Raw genomic sequence first — 20,647 nt, forward strand, 5'->3', positions numbered from 1 at the left:
ATATGGCTACATCTCATCTTATACAGCATGAAGACATTCGTAAAAACCATAAGAATGAGCAAGACTACACAATCTAAGTGCTTTTGACTGCAGTATGATTATTGATGCCAGACATGATGATTTGTAGTCTCAGGACAAAGCTGTCCTTGTTGGATTTTTGGGAGTTTCATGCACCTCTGTCTCTAGTGTTTTGAAGAAAATGGTGTGTTAAACAAAAGACCTGAAGTTTGTGGCAGTTCTGTGAAGGAAAATGTCAGAGGGAATGACCAGAGTCATTGACACTAATACAAAGAAACAAATACTGTAATAACAGCTTTTTACTAGAGTTGCATGAATCTATAAAAGTTCTGAAGCAGGTAGGGTACATCTGCAAAAAAAAACTATGCTGAGTTCTACTCCTGTTAACAAATAAAAGCAAGATGCTGCAACTAGAACATTATTACAAAGGCAGGGTTTTTGAATATTGGCTAAATGTCACTTAGTCTGATAGATCTTCATTTCTGCTGTAACATGCTTATTATAGGGACAGAGTTTGACATGAAAAAGCATCCTGGCTTGCTTGTGAGAATAGTGTAGGCTTGGGGTGGGAAAAGCCATAAATGCAAAAGCATTTATTTATATAGTGCATTTTCATACAAAAATTGTGGCTCCAAGTACATTAGGCCTCATAGTACCAAATGTGCATCACTTGACTGTTATAGTATATCTAACCTAAGAACTGTTTGTGACTATGTGGATCGCCTTATGGCCAGCGCCTACTGTTAAACAAACAGATGCATCCCAGAGAATAATCTTCCATTTCACAAAGCAAGCATCATCTCAAACTAGTTTGCCAAACATGACAGAGACTTCACTTTGCACCTACACAGTCCTCAGATTTCAGGACAACAGAGCACATATGGAATGAGGTGAATCAAGAGGGTCTCAGTTTTAATGTGTGGCCAAAAAAACTGTAGAAACTCTGTGATGATATTAGGTCATCATGGACCAAATTACCAAATGAATGTTACCAGCACCATTTATTGTATGTGTTAAAGAATTAAGGCTACATTGGAGGCAGAGATGGGTCCCAGCTGGAACTAGACAGATGCACCTAAAAATGTGGCCACTGAATGAAAGCGTATTATTGTATAAAATCACTCAGTTTCACTTTTTGTTTCAACATTATGTTTTGTGCTTATGTTATATTTCTTTTATTCATAATAAATTGTAATTATTGTAGAGCACATTGTAATCTTATGTTGAAGTGCTCTTAAATAAAAATAAATTGAAAATAAAATTGAAAATTTTACTCAGGTCAGCCTGTTCTTGGATTCAAATTTATAACTCCAGGCTGATCAGCAGAAAAACAAGTGACTTTATCTGCTGACCTAGAACTATTACTTCAAAGTTCTGGAAGATGAAATAATGTTACTACCGGTGACATGGTGACATGTCAGCATTATTGAAATGCAACCGACTCCCTGCTTAACTCTTTTTCATCCATCCATCCATTATCTAACCCACTATATCCTAACTACAGGGTCACGGGGGTCTGCTGGAGCCAATCCCAGCCAACACAGGGTGCAAGGCAGGAAACAAACCCTGGGCAGAGCGCCAGCCCACCGCAGAACTCTTTTTCATTGTTTTGTAAAAAAAAATATATATATATACTGTATATATATATGGTTAGGTCTACGTGCTGGACTTTAGGCCATATGTTACCTGACTGACGTTGCACACATCACTACACTCTGTCTTACAGATACTTAGCGCACATGATGGATCCACACAGCTTTTTCAGGTGTTTCATCTGGCCAGCAGAGCAGTGACCAGTGTGGAGCCGACCCGGACAAAGACAGGCGGACATGTTGTTCTTCACCACCACACGTATTTATTATATACAATATTTACAAATAATGGTCACTCAGACCCAGTTCCGTGCACAAAACACTCCCAAACACACATTCCTGGCCTCATAAATGCCTTTCTTTGGGCCGCCTCTACACCTCTCTCGTGCCTTGTCCTTCTTCCACCCGACTCCAGCCCTGAATGAAGGGAGACGGCCCCTTTTATACGCTCCCGAATGAGCATCAGGTGGTTCCCGGCATTCCCACGTTGGACACACCCCAGCGTGGCGAAGTGCCGGATGTTCCCCCGGCAGCTCTCCGGGTATCCATCTAAATCTTCCCCCCAGCACTTCCTGGTGTGGCGGAAGTGCTGAGGTCACAAGTTCCCAAGGCATTGGGGCCCCTACAGGGTGAGGCTTCCATGCCCTGAACCCCGTGGCCCCAAAAGCAACCAGGAAGGCAGCCCCCACCTGATCCCAGATGGGCACACGCCCACTTCTGGTCCTCTAAGGTGTTCCGGCCAGGTCGTCGCCCCTGGCATCCGCGACACCAGGCAGTTCATGAAACACCACCCACAAGCCTTGCTCTTGGAGTGGATTCCACTATCCCCAATTCCATGAAGTATTCAATTCAATTCAAAATTGGTGATTTTACTAAGCATTCAAAGCCTCTAATAGCATGCAGCATCTCTAAGGATTATAGAAACTTTCAAAGCCCTCCAACATAGCAATCTCATAATAAATTCAATATTCTGTCCAGTTATTAACCAATATTAAAATAAAGAACTGTCACTGTAAACATTAATTAATCCACACTGGTGGAACAGTGGCAGCGCTGCTGCTTTGCAGTAAGGAGATTGTGGGTTCACTTCCTGGGTCCTCCCTGCATGTAGAGTGCTTTGAGTAGTGAGATGATGTGTAATTGTACAGTACAGAATTATCAAAAAGAATTATTATTCCATTTAAAGACACTTATGTGTTTGGAGTATTCATATATGACTGGCCTGCAGGCTAGGTTGGTCAGTAGGACCTGCCCTGCTATTTCCAAAAAGCTAATGATTTTTCCCAAAAAATGTTTACTTTATTTTTACTTTTACTGTAATATATAAATGAGTGTGATTTATAAATTTAATAAGTCACTTTTAGAGTGGGTATGCAAAAAAGTATCCAGACTACAGTAGCCAACCTATAAGGTCAGGATCTTTCCGTCACTTGTATCCTATGTGAAGAGATGCCAATGTTCTTTTTATGGTTTGATAACCTTCTAATAATTGTAGATATAAATCTAATTTGTCTAGTGAGCTTTATCATTTGTATGCAGATAGAAAAATGTTTTATTTGTAAAATTGTTTACTGACTTTTTTTCTTCTTTACAGTGACATAGTGCTCAGTTGTGCTGATTGGATTCAACTGACTGGATGAGAGTTCAGTTAGTTGAGCAGTTTCTAGTGAGGGGACAATGTGGGCCTCCTTAGGGTTTTGTAATGACACGAGTCAAAGTCTGCTGGTTGCATGGTGCCAATAAATTTAATTTGTTTTTGATGGTTCTTTAATGTACAGTACATAATATAAAAATACATTCATTGTCCTGCGGTTTACTTCTCAAATATCCATCTCCATATCTGAGCATACGAGAAAGTCTAGGGGAGACCACTCCCGATTGTTTTGATTGTATGCATTTTGCAAAGTGCCTTGATCAGATGTGAGCAATGTTTATTTTATATCAAAAGGGAAACAAATGGTATTGCTAATACTGTGCTTTGTTTTGTTTTTATGCACTTTGAGATATGCCTACGTCAGATATAACCAAATGTTTATTTTTTATTTTAAAAGTGGAAAAAAGTATTGCTACTACCTCACATTCTGTTCAGTTATAGCTTTGTCATTGTTTTTGTCATGGACTTTTTGACTTACCTGCGTTAGACCAAGTTTAAAATGGAAACAATAAATAAAAACTACTTGTTTTTCAATACATTAATTTGTGTTGGTTTACAATGTGCCATTATCTGCTGCTTACCAGCCACTGAACATGTCTGTTCCAGCTAAATCACTTGGTTTGAAAATCTGGCCCAATTGAATTTGTAACTGAATAGGCCTGTGCTATAGTGATTACAACTTCTCATTTACTAACACTTTATTCTATTGCCGTATCCTACCTCATTTTTACTATTCCAGGCTGTTGTTAGCAATTGCACTGTACTGCATATTACAATCTGCAGTTTGATTGTTCTGTATTGTTGCAGTAGTATACTGCTAACTGTAGGCTACATTGTTAATTGGTTGTATACTGCAAGCTGGACATTCAAATCATTCATTACACTTATACTCTGTACAGTATCTATGACAATAAAGTTTTAATAGTTGACTGATTAATGATGTGGTAACGGGGCTCAGTAGAAATGTAATTGCCATGCTTAGCGCTATACTAAGACACCAGTAGGTGTCGCTATTGTGAGATCAATTAATTGCAATGACGGATGCTATCTAAGTTTGTCCTCTGTATTTATCAAGGCATTTGCAGGGTTTTACATTTCCAAATGCCAGTTTACAAAGTATCGGTCACTCACTCATTATGGATTTGTCATGTGCAGTGCAAAACTTTATGGGAAAGGTGGTTTTGACAAAGAAATGTGTATGTAATCTACTTCGTCTTGTTAGTTTTCATTGGTTATTCGAGTTTACCGGCATCGTAAAGCATTGTGGTTTAAGTTGTGGTTGCACACAGGAAGAGTTCAGATGACGTGAGAGATCTCGCGTGACATTTCGGGTGTCTTTTGGCTCGACACCAAGGCAGACGTGTGCTTTGGGTACATGGAAAGACGGTGCCACGTGTAGTTCAGGTTTCTTGAATAAATATTTACTCGGACGCAGTGTGTAGCGTTGCGCTCCGTCCCGTTAGTTCAGGGATACTTTTCACGGCCATGAAACTCTTTATTTTTGAGTGCGCTGAGGCTGTTTCTACACTTTATTTTTGAGTGCGCTGAGGCTGTTTCTGAAAATCTGCTGTTTAACAACACATCGCTAGTACCCGTAACGCATGCTTAGTAGCTCTTCCCGAAACGGTCCTTTTCTCGCACAGTGACGTCGCAGTATTGCCTGAGAGTGCATGTTTCTCATTGGCCACCTAAGCATTGACGGAAAAAGTGGGAGGGTCTACAGCTGAAACTGCAGGTAGCGATGTGGTTCAGGTTATTGCAACGCTTCCCTGACGAATTGCACTTGAGCCCTTGCCTTATTTAAGACAATATCATCTTCTCATTTAAGAGGGAGTAAAAGGTACTGCTTTGTGCGAATTCGTAAATTCTTATGGATGCTTATGTTTACCAGTCAAGTGTTTTGCAGAATAGTTTCATTTTGTTTGGTTTGTTCATTTGTGTACAGCATTCAAATCGGCAAACTATAGTAGCTTATTGCTTTGGTAGTTCGTTCGAAATTAACCACAAATCAGAGTTTATTTAGGCGTGTCGGTTTTAGTGTTTTAGTGCTACCTGTAGCAAGGCTTTATTAGCAGTTTGTCAGTAACCATAAGTGTATGCATCTTATTTTACTGGCTATATTTTCCACAGAACTGCACATACAATACCTGCTGTATTGTATGAAATACGGCATTGCGCGTCTGTTTTGTTATTTTGGGGATTCGCAGTTCTCATGTTAACATTACTGAAGCTTTTACTACATCGTGCGATTGGCCTCTGGAAGACAGGCAAGTAAAAAAAATTACAGTAATTACGCATAAAAGTAATGATAGTTTTCCGTGACGTTTTACTGCTGTGATTACTGCACAAGTATATGCGATTCAAAACGCTGAACGGCCACTTATGGATGATGCAAGACCAAGCACATATCTTCTTCTCGTCAAAATTCTTCCTAGTAACACTGATGTCACTTATGTTTTTCCGCCAATTAATATGTAATACTTACAAGTGATGAATTTAATTTAACGATTGTTTATAGTCGCCCTTTTTGAAATTAAACACTTGTTAAACGGCTTGGCAGTTAGTAGAAGGAGAAGCTCTTTTTAAAATGATAATTTCACAATGCGTTTGCTAAGGAAAATTATGCCTGTTTTTACCTTAACTGTTTCTAATAGTCATGCACATACCTGTAGAAGCAACTTTATAGTTGGAAATGCTAACATTACATTTTTCAGAGGCAAGGCCATGATACATTTTATTATCTCTGAAATGGGAAATTACGTTTTTTTCTTTGATTAAAGTTGGAGAGCTACAAATATCAAAGATAAATAAAATATACAATAAAAATATTAATGGTAATCCTGCTTCACAGTTCTGTAGTCCTGAGGTTAAATCTTGGGTGTTGGGCACAGCTGCACATTCTCTACTTGTCTGTTTGGGTTTTTACTTGTGTTTTCTACATTTTCTTTAGCTTTAGGTTAGCTTTATTGGCAACTTCTAATTGGCTAACATTTGAGGAAGTATGGATATGTCCACTCAGGATGGGTTCCTGCTTTTTTCCCAGTTTTAGATAGTTTCCAGGTGTCTCTGACCTGAACTAATTAAGTATCTTAGAAAATGAATGGATACATATTTAAAAGAAATATACTCACTTATATACAAGATATGTGGCATTTATAGTACAGGGCATGAGCAAGATAATTAAGGTTAACATGTACAAATGCTTCATCAAAGCCATTTTTTGTTTGCAGTCTTAGTCATGAAGTGTGGTTCACCATGAGTACATATTTCCAAAAGAAAAGATTAATTAGATTAGGGGGTTCTTAACCTGAGGGGTCCACGGATGGGTTTCCGGTGGTCCGTGAGGGTCAGATAAAAATTAACATTTATATTCATTTTGTGAATCAGGGTTTTCAGCACTTGTTTCTATCAAAATGAAAAGTCTAAATAGATTGGATGTCAAAGGTGATGTGTGTGTCTCCTTGTCGAAGACCACTCCACAGTTTCATATTCTTATTCAAGGCAAACAAGAACAACCTTCTGAAATACAGTCGAGGAGATGTAGTAGTAGTAGTAATGAATGGCCAATACTTTTTGCAAAAAAAAGGATTGTTTGTTTTAGATTGTTTACTTTAAAGTTTAATAATACTTTGTGTATGTCATATATGTATGAGACAATCAAATCTCAATAAATAAAGTACATTATATTCATTGCATGCAAAATTGTGTTTATGTGAATATTTCTGGGAAATGGGGTCAATAGCTTTTATGAGATTCGTAAAGGGGTCTGTGACTCAAAAATGTTAAGAATCACTGAATTAGATCAAAAAACAGAACACTTTTCAAGAAATACATAGAACATACTGTGGCCTGTAGGTGTTGCTTGTGAGTCAACCCTGAACCCAAATAATGGGTGATTATTTAACTAACATAAGTGCACAGACATAGCCAAACAATTAACTAGTAAAAATACACAATAATTACAAAAATAAAGATACCCCAAGGCTGCCAGGGCCTGCATAATACCGTAAAGGGTCCATAACTAAAATGTGGGTGGGCTGGTCCACACCAAGAACCATAAAAATACTCCTTCCTGCTCTCCTGACACCAAATTCAATGATTTATTTTTATGCTTCCCCTAGTAACTACTTACAGGTCATAGCTCTTACCCATTATGGGGATCCCTGTAAAAATACTGGCACCATCTTTCCAGAGCTCCCCCTGTTGGCCTCAGGTATTCCTGCAGTCTTTAACCCCAATCTACAGTACTATGAGTATAGTAGAAATACCTGCTGCCGTCTATCATATGCTGCCAAGTAACATTCCTTGTAACCATTTTTTTTCAGGAGTTTAGAATCCTATTCACTAACTTTAGAATACATAAAATTATAGTTTTAACACTGAAAACAGTTTGGTTCCAGTAATAGGATTTGGCTTCTTGATAGAATAAAGAACATCTATCCCTTTAGTCAGTTAATCTGCTTTTTTTATTTTCTCAGAGATGTATTAATTGGGAAAGGTCAATTGAGGAGTGCACTTTTTTCCAGCGGATTCTTTTATAACTTGTGATGATAGGTTTATTAATTTATTTGTTTTGGGTGGTTTATGTAGAAATGAATGAATGGCATAATAAAACACAATAAGTAAAGTAACTCTGTTAAGTTAATCTTCAAGTTTAATAAAATAACAAAAACATCAGTGAATGCACATTTACACTGACAGTTATTCTGATAGATATAGAATACTATAGCAGTCAGATTTTTTACTTTAATTTGAAAGTGGATTTCAATAATGTGAGTTCCCTTAGACAATGCATGTGATCCACTCTTGATGACATCCATAGCAACATGTGTCCACACTAACATTCGCAACATGCACAATACTTTTCACTTAGGTCTGGCTAGTGAAATGTGAACCAGTAATTTTCCTGAGCTTGATAAGCTTTTTCACAAAAGGGCTTTGACATGATGTTCCTGCTCACAACTATCACACACCTAATGTGTAAGATGTTTTACAGAGAGAGACAGTTTTCCAAAATTTTAACCTGAGGTAGAAAATGGTCTGTAGTAGAACAGGACAAAAATAAATAACACCCCAGGAAATTAGTGTTTTTAAGATGCAAAATGATCAAGAATAGTCAATATGTCTTGTGAGAGAGAGTGGAAAAAAGTCTGAAGAAGCTAGTGAACTAAACCAAAACATCAGACAAGACAGCAGAAGTCTGAACTAGCTGCTCTGTAACAGAATGTTTTGCATGATAAAAATAAAAAAGCTTAAAGTATGTGCTAGTAAAGGTTAAAGGAAAGAGACTTGTTCATTTTTGAACAGAGAAGGCTGTGTGGACATCCCAATATGTGTCAAACACATTGATAAAATCAGTCCATCAGAATTTATTCAGTTCAAAAGTGAGTCATGTACTCACTGATGGCACAGTAGAAATTGATTGTTATGATGTGTCTGACTCAGACAAAACTCCTAATAAGACTGCACTTTCAAAACTATGTCTAAAGGCTTTTACAAGGCCTAGAAACAAAATTCCCTGGGTCCCAACTTGAGAAGGAGGCTTTTTGGCCTACACACCAAAAAGAAGACAAGCTGGTAAACCTCAAGGGGAAAAAGGGAACCTTATAAAATCCATGGCAAAACATTGTTCATTTATCTTTATATATACAGTAATACTCTACCATGGCTGTTTGTTTGTCTGTGCAGGGTTTTAAATCACTTGTGGCTCGCAACCCGTTTGACCTATTAGCCTGAAATTTGGTACACATATACTACATGATGTCTACTATCTGCTTTCAAGGTGATGATTGACCTCCAAGGTTATTCCTATTTTTATTTTATTGTGGAATCAACTCTCGGCAGCGGCCATGCGACACATGTGTACGGGCGTCGTTCTCATCCCTACCACCTTTGCCGTCACTTCCCCTACCTCTTCATATCTTAAATCATTCTTGAGGCAGATTGAAGACTTAAGTGCCAGCTTAACTGAAAAATTAAATAAAATGTACTAAGAAATTGCATCACAAACACTGACTTAATCAGTTTTAATGTGAAAAGATACCAACGAAAGAAGAGAAGAAGCGGGCTGCTAGGGTGGAAAAAAAATGAGCTGCTCAGGAAGCAGCAAGCGCATCAACCTCTGAGCAAATGAATACTAAACGTACAGAGAAAGAGTATGAAAACTATGAATGCTCAAGTCAAGTGGATTCAATGCACGCTATCATGCAGTGTGCCGTTACTGGTATTTTAATATTTACTAACAAGATATCAACAAACAAAAAAAATCAGGAAAAGTATACCTCAAGGGCAAACCTAAAAGCCTGTGTGTGATCTAGAAATCTAGTTAGTAAAAAATACCAAAGTTCAGGACATCCTGAAAAATCAAAAAGAAGTAATTACAATGTTGAAATCTGCAAATCTGAAATTGAAGAAAAGCAATTAATTAGTAGAAGTATAAATGCTGCAGAAAGATTGTGAACCCATCAAGCTCAATATAAAGGTTTCAAGGCAGGCCCTTGATATTCTAGTTTAGCTGCACATGGCAGATAACTCAGTTCTTTTAATATGAAACAATACACAAAATATTAATAATGAAAAATATAAAAAAAAAAGAAACATAGTAACAATATTCACAAAATATTGTTTAGACAAGCAGAAAAAGATTAAATAAAAACAAAATGCTTGAGCCAGAGATGAGATCCTGGTTGTAACATAACATTGACAACTTTTATAAAGCTAATGGCAGGATGTAAGAATTAATGATACCATTTATGTTGTTTTTGCTTCCTGTTATGCTTGTTATGCCAGAGACACCACCATTTTAATATCTAGTTGCTATGACGCTATTAATACTAGGCATGTGATGTGTGATGATATGACAGCTGGATATTTAAGGTAGAGCTACATATTTAAAAACATTTATAACAAAAGAAATCAGTTGCAAAAGTACTTACCAGAAAGTATACCACCAGAAATTATGTATGAACAATTAAACTTAGAAAATAAATTGTGTTGTAGAAGACATTCATATATAGATTTTGGTGTATTTTATCTCCCAAATAGAATACTAACCCTCTTTTGAGGTCTCTTGTCAGTTGTCAAAATATAAGACTGGGGTATTATATATTTACCAAAATTACTGCCATCACCATTGTTAACCAGCATCATGTGGTATTCTTTTCATTGTAAATTATGCTAGTCCTTTTTAAAACAATACATTTTTTAGTTTGTACAGTATATGCTTATACTCCTGGGCATTGTGCAGGCAGCCTCATTTTTCAGAAGCTCTGTGTTCTTGCTGTTTTTGTTTTTGAATTTATTTTAACAGTTACTAGTTTTGATTAATTTTAGGATTCAATTTGGTCAGGCTTTTGGCTTGGCACTGATAGTAGCCACTAGAAATCATATAAATGGATTTTAAATTTACCAGTGATTTGCTGCTGTCATTGCAAACTCAAGTGCTGACTTGTTGCTAATGCCTTTTGGGTAAGCTGCAAACTTGGTAGACATGACAGGAGAGTGAACAGGCACTGGAAATGTAAGGGAAACTGATAAACTGAAAGTTGGGTATATTAAATATTCCCATAATCAGCTGTTAGCAATCTCAAGCACCTAAAGCAGCTTTTTTCACCCTATAGCAGGTGTGGTAAAAATTAGTCAGTAGATGAGAAAAGGTTTGGGGATGGCCACCCCGTATACTGAAAAATCACCAAGATAAAAGAAGCATGTCTTTACAGATCGGAGTTCACAACTGAACTCTACTAACAGGATGAGTCTCTTCTATAAATATGCTGGATAGGAGGAAGAGTTAGGATAGCTGGAACAGGAACTGACATGGCAGAAAGATGAATTCTAGGTACCGGAAGTGATGTTTTCAGGGTTAGCTGGAAATGATAGTAGTGGGTGGTTTGGTAGTGATGTCACTGAGAGGCAGGGCTTTTGGCTGAACTGCAGGGAAACGAGAGAAGAAAGGATCAGTTGCGAGCGCCAGACCCTGGTCTGGCTGATAAATAACACTCTTTGAGCCTGTAAACTCTCCCCCATTCATACATGTGTGACACAGCAGTTGTGTATACGAAGATGGAGCAGGCTGAATTCTAGAGCAAGAGTAAAAGCAAGATGAAAGAATTCAGAACTGGAGTGACATCCATTGTAATGGACAATGTTTAATCATTCTCAAGTAAGATGGAGGAACTGCCTCCTTTCATAGTGTGTACAACAGGTACCATGGCCTTTTTTGTATTATGAAGAGCCTGCTGAAATATAATATACCTGTCACTATTTTAATCTAAGACTGATTTCATCTTATTTGAGCAGATAAGAGACAACAGTGCAGTTTAGAAAAAAATGCAGGAGAGGTCTGTTATCTATGTGAAAGAAAAATGGTTTAAATGGCAGCAGATTATAGTTAAACTGATATTTGTACTCCACACAAAGAAGAACTGGCTGTTGGAATTCACCCACCAAGGGATCATCTTTTGTAATGTTTATATTCCTCCCTCTGCAAATGTGAAATTAGCAAAAGATATGATTCACTCTGTTAGCAACACTCTAGTAATGAATTATTCTGACCCTGCAGTTATTTGCTTCATCTTGTGATGCAGGGAGAACCACCTACAGCTTAACATCAGCAAGACAAAGAGATGGTGGTGGACTAGTCACCATTTAGGAGGAGGACATGGAAGTGGTGTAAAGCTACAAGTATATGGTTCACATGAACAGCAAACTGGACTGGCCTGATAACACAATGCTGTTATACAAGAAGAACCAGAGCAGATTGTACTTCCTGACAAGACTCGGGTTTTTTGATGTATGCAGCAATATTCCTAGAAATGCTCTACCAGTCTGTAATAGCCTGTGTATTGTTCTACGCTGTGGTATCCTGGGGAAGCAACTTGAGATAAAAAACACACAATGTGTGAAAAACTTATCAAGAAAGAATTTTTCATCACATTGGAAGCTGCTATTGAAAACAGGATGGTGGCAAAATTGGATGCCATCATGGAAAATCCTTCCATCTCCTGCAGCTGGTGTTCTCTTGGAGCACTTTTAGCCACAGGTTCATTTTATCATGGTGTGCTGGGATCTTTTCTACACACTGCTATCGAGCAGTTCTGTGCTTTCTACCAACGTTCCAAACTAAATGCTTATACCCTTTAAGTTCATTTTGCCATTTCTACACAATATACATATATTTATGTATCTATTGATTATATTATTTACTCTGTGAGTCTGTATCTTTGTTTTTTATGCTTCTGTTGCAGTATGTATCTAAATTTCCCCTTGGAATTAGTAATGTTTATCTAATTTAATCCAATCCAAAAATTTGTGGGACTTTAAGTATGTGAAACAGTGACAAACTTCCATCAGTATCAGTATTTCCACTCGAGGAAACAACAAGATGGACTTGCTGTATTCAGATTTTAAAGATGCCTTAAATGTAAACCTGTGGCACCTTATCTGATCACAGTCTGACCTATTTTACTCCCAACTACAAGGTTGTTATAAGATTACAACCTGTTACCACCAGGATAGCGAGGAAGTGGAGCCTGAGAGCTGAAATGGCTCTAAACGACTGCTTCCAAAGGATAGTGGGGAATGCACAAGATGAACTCAGTCACTGCATCACAAGCTATATTACCTTTTGTGCCAAGACTATTGTATCCTCAGAAATAGTGCCCAACATTCCAAAAAACAATCCTGGATTATTAAGGAAGTAAAACCTCTAGAATGAGAAGAAGAGAGAATTCAAATGTAAAAAAGACTCATTGAGAATGAATGCTGTAGAAAATCTGAATAAAGGGATTAAAAACAAACTTGCTTAGAATAACATGATACATGTTTGGAGTGGACAAGGCAAAGCTGCTGGATTTAAACAATCCACTTTTTAAATTGATTTTGCCTTTTTCCACCACCATCTTCCGTCAATGACCAGTCCCTCCACACCATCTCTACTGCATCCACAAGTATACCACTGTAACTAGTATGGCTAGTGATGAATCTGCCTCTGACCATCGTATGAAATATGCATAAATAATAACCAGATGAGGAGTCTACACTCAGGAAAAGCTGTGGGCCTAGATGGTGTTAGTCCTTGGTTTCTTATGGTCTGTACTGACCAATATTTTATTATGCTCCACTACCTGTTCAGTCTGTCACTAAGGCTCCAGAACATGCCACTTCTTTTAAAAATATCTTGTATTATTCCAGTTCCAAATAAGGTAGGCAGTTCTTCACCTAATGACAACAGACTAGTGACCCTCACATCTCATTTTATGAACACCTTCAAAAGGCTGGCCCTAGACTAAATGAGTCCTGTTCTGAAAGACCACTTTGACTTACTGCAGTTTGCCTATTGGAAAAAGACTGGACTGGAAAATGTAATTATTAGTCTGCTCCACAAGGCTTATTCTCATCTGAATAAAGCTGGCGCATTTGCAAAACTATTGGGCTCCTTTATACCAAAAGCAAAACACCTTTATAATACCTCACAGTGACTGTGACTGCTTTTTTAATCTTTAGCCAAGTCAATTTTCTTTCCTTTTTGTTATATATGTAGTGACCAAGAGGGGGCATCACAGAGTGCCAAACCCCAGACACAAATGAACAGACACAGTCATGGGCTCAAAATACAAATTTGTATTCAACAGAATACCTTTGAGAGCTTTCTTCAGTTCAGTAATATAATTATCCCCTCTTCGTTCTCTGCTACTCCTCCCTGGCGAGTTTGCCTGTCTTCTCTCTTAGCTTCGACTCACTTAGATGAGGCAGGGTGTTTCAACTATTGAAGACGCAAGAGTATAAATGGTGTCAGGGCATTGGCCAATGGTAGCACTTCCAGGTGCTATAAAGTCCTGCAAAAGTAGGGAGTGTGACTCCCTGCAGCACCCTCTGGCGGTACTCACGGACCCCCACAGTGCTGCCTCACTGGACTACAGCTCCCATCATACCCTCTATGTGTTTGCATGGGTACCAAAGCCCAGGGATGCAGCCATCTAACAGGTCGGATGAGCATACAGCCATGATATAGAGCCCTCTGGATCTCTCCATTGAATTGGTCTCCTTGTTTTTAAGGGAGTGGGGTCAGTCCCAGCAGGAACACCAGCCTGTGCTTCCATGTCCTTTACTATATTTATTAATTTTTTTATTGAATTTCTGTGAAAGGCCAAATGACCTCTTGGGACAAATAAAGTTCTATCTATCTATCTATCTATCTATCTATCTATCTATCTATCTATCTATCTATCTATCTATCATAATAATTTCTGTTCTTTTGCAGATATTTAGCCACTAATCAACTGGAAGTTAGCCATTGTGTAACCATGTGTGGAATATGGGCTCTCTTTGGAAGTGATGAATGTCTGTCTGTACAGTGGAAGTGATGCTCAATGTCTGATTTGAAAATGTGAATGGATTTACAGTACAGTCTCAATTGCACAGCCTTTGCGGAATGCTATAATGGAGAAATATACATGATAGATTTTTTTTCTGCCCTGCGTTCCTCATTTATTGTAAAAAAAACTCTCACTGGAAACGGGCTTAAAAGTAATTCCGAGGTCCTGATGCGTTTCGATTTGAAAATGTGAATGGATTTACTAATTGCTGCTTTGGATTCCACCGACTCTCAATTGTAGACCACTTATATGGTATGCAGCCTTTGCGAATTAAGAAATACCCCCATCTGTGGTTGTGCTATAATGGAGAAATATACAACTTTCATCAGGTATAGTAGATTTTGTTTCTGATACCCTGCGTTCCTTTGAGAGCATTTATTGTAAAAAAAAAATTAAAAAGTAATTCTGCTCATGTTTATTGTATTTTGTGTAGGATAATTTATGAAATGAATACAAAAAATATATTTAATGCAGTTTCATCAGCAAACAAATATAATAACCTGAAAACAAACAAGCAGCTATTAATGAACTTAATTCATTTTTTGATGTTTTTGTGATAGTAATGTACACTGAGTTCTCAGTTTATTAGTAAACCCTTTTCCATTCGCAATTGTACATTCCAGAATGCAATTTATCATATGATAGCTATTTGTGGAATGAATCAGGCAGACATGTATTTCTAACATAGTCAGGGTTCTTAGTGACATTGATTGTGAGATGATAGTGCTAGGCGTGACGGTATTGGTATTTCCCAAACAGCTGTTGTTGTAGACTTTTTACACAAAACAGTTTCAACAGTTTACTGAGAATGACACGAAAAGCAAAAACTACCATTGACAGGCATCCTGTGGACGTAAATTGCTTGTGGATCAGAGGGGTCAAAGTAGAACAGTGGGAATCATACAAGTAAAAAAACGGGCCACAGCCAGGTATATCACATCCAGATTTCACTGCTGTGCAGAATGTCTTCTCAGAATGTACCGCTTATTTGAATTTGTCTCAAATGGGCAACAGCCATGTCACACCTTGTCAGGCACCAATGCTGGAAGCAAAATACTGCAGCAGAAAACAAGAAAGAACTTCTCCAGTGGGCACAGAGACATTAAAAAGTGGATTGTTGAGAAGTATAAAAGTGATGCTTGGTCGGATGTTTCCAGATTCCTTTTGATTCATGCTTATGAAAGGAATAGAATTTAGAGAAAACAGCCATTTGAGTCTGTGGAGCCATTCTATGATGTGAACAGTGTGGGCTAGTGTTGGCACTTTGTGACAGTGTGGGAAATGTTTTCCTGGCATACACTGGGGCTCCCGATACATACTGTACAACATCAGAATGACAAGTCGTATCTGAACATTGCTGCTGACTAAGTTTATCTGTTTTTCTACACTCAGTTGGATGCTTCCATTATTTAGTGAAATTACGGCATGTTTTCATTGCTTCAATTGCCTACACAGTCCCTGAATCTTTGGGTTGAGGTGGAAAGGGTGTTCACAGACAGACTGTGCAGCCATGTACTGTAATTTGTAACATCCACACAATGCTGTTTTTTCTGCATGTTGCAACATTCCTAAACAATGCCTCCAGCATTTTGTAGAATCAATGCCCAGGCTAATTTAAGGTGTTATGGAGGCCAAAAGAGACACAACAAGTTACTAGATATGTGCACCAAATAAAGTGGCAACTAATGTTTCAACATAACATTCACAAAACTGCATATTTTAATTCAAGGTTTAATTTCAGTACAAAAGCAACTTCATGAAAAAGGCAAGACATCACACAGAAGTATACTTCTTACATTCACTCTAAGGATATTGGGGCATTAGAACAATCTAAATGAGAACAGGCCATTCAGCCCAACAAAGCTTGCCAGTCCTGTCCACTCACTTGTTCTAAAAAAAACATCAAGTCCAGAAAGTTCCTAAAATTTTATGTATGGATTTAGTAAATTTCATAGTTCTATAAATAAACAGAAACATTACATTACTAATGACACATTTTTTATTTTAGCTGAAAAAGTATTTTGGATTTGAGTACCAGACAGAAGTGGATGGAGAGGTACTTCTTCACCTTTATCACACAACAGGAATTGAAAAAATGGCTTCCTTCTTGGATGGTGTGTTTGCATTCATACTGTTGGATACAGCTAGTCGCAAGGTGTTTTTGGGAAGGGACACATATGGTGTTCGACCTTTGTTTAAGCTACTTACTGATGATGGATTTCTGGCGGTGTGCTCAGAGGCAAAAGGTAAAGAGAAAAGAATTTTATCTTAGTAAGTGTAGTCCAAAATTAATTTTTTATGTTTCTATTAATTGGTTTTACTTTGTAAATTCAGGGCCTTATTTGATATTGTATAGTTTATTTCTACCACTTACAAATTAACAACTTTCGATGTAGTGAGGTATGCCATGGAAAGTTGCCAAGTTTTCATAATGTCATGGATTTCATGAAAATTTGGTTGAGAGAAAGTTGCTCAGTGGCATGCCCACCATGGATATGACAAGTGGCTACAGGAGTCTCTTAAATTATGATAAACTCATTCTGGCATCCCTTCATTATGTGTATATTGACATTATCCTTAAAACAACTTTGTGTATTAGTGACATGCCATAAATATTGCTTTACTGCAATATCTGAACAAATATTCATTCTTTTTTTTTTCTTCATTGTATGTGTACATGAAATATAAAGGTTTGTACTCCTGTCTCACATCTCTACTGTCCTTGGTTTGAAATCCAGCCTAAGTGTTGCTAGTGTTAAGTCTGCATCTTCTCTCTGCATCTCAGTTGTTTTTCCATAGGCAGTCCAGTTTTCATTTCATATTCTAAAGATGTGGATGATAGCTTAATTATCAACGAGTAATTGGCTACATTTGATTGAGAGTGGTAACGTGCCTTAGTGTACACCCTGCGATAGAGTGATGCCCTGACTGTACACCGTTTGTCCCTTCTTTTCACCCAGTAAATACTGAGGTAGGCACCCTCTCCATCTGGATGGGTGGATGTTTATTTACAAATAAACCATTTTCTGTGTGTTCTGTGTTTTTATAGTGCAACTACAGTAAATAGTTTCTGTTTTATCCTGCAATTTGGCATCTGTTAAAAGCTGATTGCAACTTAGAAGTTTTTGTATTGTATTTGTATATTTTGTATTTATTTATTCAGACAGAACAGAAGCAATAGTTACTTTTTTGTTTTCAAAATTAATTTCAAACACAGTGTATAGCCTTTACATTACATGTTTACTAATTACATGGAATTCACAGTGAGAATCTAACGTGAGTCAGCAGGAGGTGCATCAAAAACACCCTTGAAACAAACTTTTCAAGATGACCACATTAGACTGAAGATTTCTGTAGCAGGACGACAAATGTAGAGGTAGACTGCCTGAAGACCTGTTGATTTTTTCCATTTGTGTTATACTGTATGAATGATGCATGGGTTGTGCCAATCAGTCTCATTGCAAAAGTAGCATCTACATTTTTATGGGCTTCTTTTTAACCTCCTAGGTGGCCAAGTCTATTGTCGCAGATTTTTGTGCTATTTAGTGTTTGTTGCATGCTAGGTAAAAATATCTAGTGATTGTTTTATCTTCAAAGATACAAAAAGATTACAAACTTGAGTTTGTAAAGTTTCTTACACCATTCTGCCCAGCTCCATTCCTGCTTCATTTTTCTAGTAATCTGCAAATTTTCATGGCTGGTTTTTTGTTTGCTTTGATGAGACTGAAATCACTTAGTGAGATATACTTTTCTACTGATTCTCTGGATCGAATTTCCACCTCCCTGCTGCAAACATTTTTGTCCAACTAATAACAATATCACTAATGTCATTGACTTCTGGGAAAGTTATGAACTTACTAGACTCACTACTATAAAATAAAACCTCATCTTATCTCATCTCACCATCATTTAAAACTGGCCACTGACCTGGCTTTGAACTCCCTTCCTGTCTCCTCTCTTGTCCAGGAAGGCTTTCTGTTCTTTTGGTCTGAGAAGGGAGCAAATGCAGAATATCATCGTCACTGGTTGCATGCTGCGTGTGTTTAAGTGACAGCTCCTGTCTGAAGAAATGCTTTGAGAATGTTCCCATCCTGACAATAATAAAGTCGCTTTTTTTCTCTCATGCAAGTCTGTGACCCATATGTAGCTGTCCCCCACAATTCCACCCATGTAGTAGTGAAACAGGACAAACTTGAAAAACCAAAAAAAAAAAAAAATTCTGGCCAAGCGGGAAGTAGGAACTCTCCAACATCAAATGTTATCACTGTATCTGACCGTGTTCATCTCTAACAGGAGAACATCCCCTGCGTGGGCAGATAAGCACATGGCTGTGATATCTGTGCCAATCAGCAGCTACCCTCTTAAACGCATGTAGCTCTGATCTTTCTCTCAAAAACGTCAAACACTACTCCTTAACAAACTGTAGATGATAATGTCTGTTGAACAAACATTTATCACTAGCAAAGTGGAGGCAAAGTGCGCTCCAACACATGGCGAGAGGTAGACCAACTTGAACAGAGGCTGGTGTGTGAGTCCCACCATGATGACTTCAGTTCTCATCCATTTCTGATGACTTCATTTCCGGCTCCTGAATATGTTGTCATCTCGGTCACCCATCTTCAACGTCATTTCCTCTGTCTACTTCACTTTTTTCTATACCTCCATAAAAGTCCCATCAAACCTTGCTTCATTGTCTGTAATGTCTGATTCATAGTGCTATATCAGTGTGTATATACAACCCCAAATCAGAAAAAGTTGGGACAGTGTGTAAAATGTGAATAAAAAAATAAAGCAGTAATTTACAAATTTCCCTTAACTTTTATTCCATTGCAAACAGTATGAACACAAGATGATTCATGTTTTATGGTCAACGTCATTTAATTTGTAAATAAACATTCATTCTTGCCATTCAGGCTTGCAACACATTCCAAAAAAAGTTGGGATAGAGGCAATTCAGGGGTAGTAATGAGGTATAATAACCAAATAATGATGTGATTTGAAACTGGTGATGTTAACAGGTGATTGCAATCATGATTCAGTACAAAAGCAGCATCGAGGAAAGGCCTACTCCTTTAGGAGCAAAGATGGGCAGAGGATCGCCAGTTTGCCACCAAGTGCGGGCAAAAATCTTTGAAATGATGAAGAAAAACGTTTCTCAAAGACAGATAGGAAGAGATTTGGGCATTTCTCCGTCTACAGTGCATAACATAGTGAAAAGAATCAGGGAATCTGGAGAAATTACCGTGCGCAAAGGCCAAGGGCGCAAGCCTAAACTTAATGGCCGTGATCTCGGAGCCCTCAGACGGCACTGCATTAAAAACCGTCATTCATCAATAAATGATATAACTGCGTGGGCTCAGGACTACTTCAGGAAGTCACTCTCAAGCACTACAGTATGTAGTTCCATTAGAAAATGCCAGCTAAAACTGTACTGTGCCAAAAGGAAGCCCTACATAAATAGTGTCCAGAAGCTCCGTCGACTTCTCTGGGCTCAGAGGCATCTGGGAAGGTCCATTGTGCAGTGGAAACGTATATTGTGGTCAGACGAATCGGTTTTTCACATCTTTTTTGGAAGAAATTGACGCCGTGTGCTGCGGACCAAAGAGGAAAAGGACCATCCAGACTGTTACCAGATGCAAGTCCAAAAGCCAGGGTCTGTCATGGTATGGGTTGTGTCAGTGCCTTCGGCAAAGGTAACTTGCACTTCTGCGATGGCACCAACAATGCTGAGAAGTATACTGTATCTCAGTTTTGGAGGAACAAATGCTGCCTTCAAGACGACGTCTTTTCCAGGGACGCCCATGCTTATTTCAGCAAGACAATGCCAAACCACATACTGCGCGCATAACAAAGGCATGGCTGTGTAAGAAGAGGGTGCGGATGCTTGACTGGCCTGCCTGCAGCCCTGATTTGTCTCCTATAGTGAATGTTTGGCGCATTTTGAAACGAAAAATGCGTCAACGAAGACCCCGTACTGTTGCGCACCTAAAACGTTGTTTGCAGGAAGA

At 38.1% G+C, this 20,647-nt stretch overlaps 1 protein-coding gene across 1 annotated transcript in view; it reads left to right on the forward strand.

Moving 5' to 3' along the window:
- The first annotated feature begins 4,987 nt into the window (after nt 1-4,987).
- The window catches only part of asns (asparagine synthetase), a 31,622-nt gene continuing 15,962 nt past the window's right edge, over nt 4,988-20,647 (forward strand). The window contains 4 exon segments of the mRNA XM_039737253.1: nt 4,988-5,104; nt 14,525-14,620; nt 14,749-14,968; nt 16,648-16,885. Of these exon segments, the coding sequence (XP_039593187.1) occupies nt 14,568-14,620; nt 14,749-14,968; nt 16,648-16,885 (511 nt within the window). The 5' untranslated portion in view covers nt 4,988-5,104; nt 14,525-14,567.

The sequence above is a fragment of the Polypterus senegalus genome, chromosome 15 (assembly GCF_016835505.1).
Source record: "Polypterus senegalus isolate Bchr_013 chromosome 15, ASM1683550v1, whole genome shotgun sequence".
Lineage (NCBI taxonomy): Eukaryota > Metazoa > Chordata > Cladistia > Polypteriformes > Polypteridae > Polypterus > Polypterus senegalus.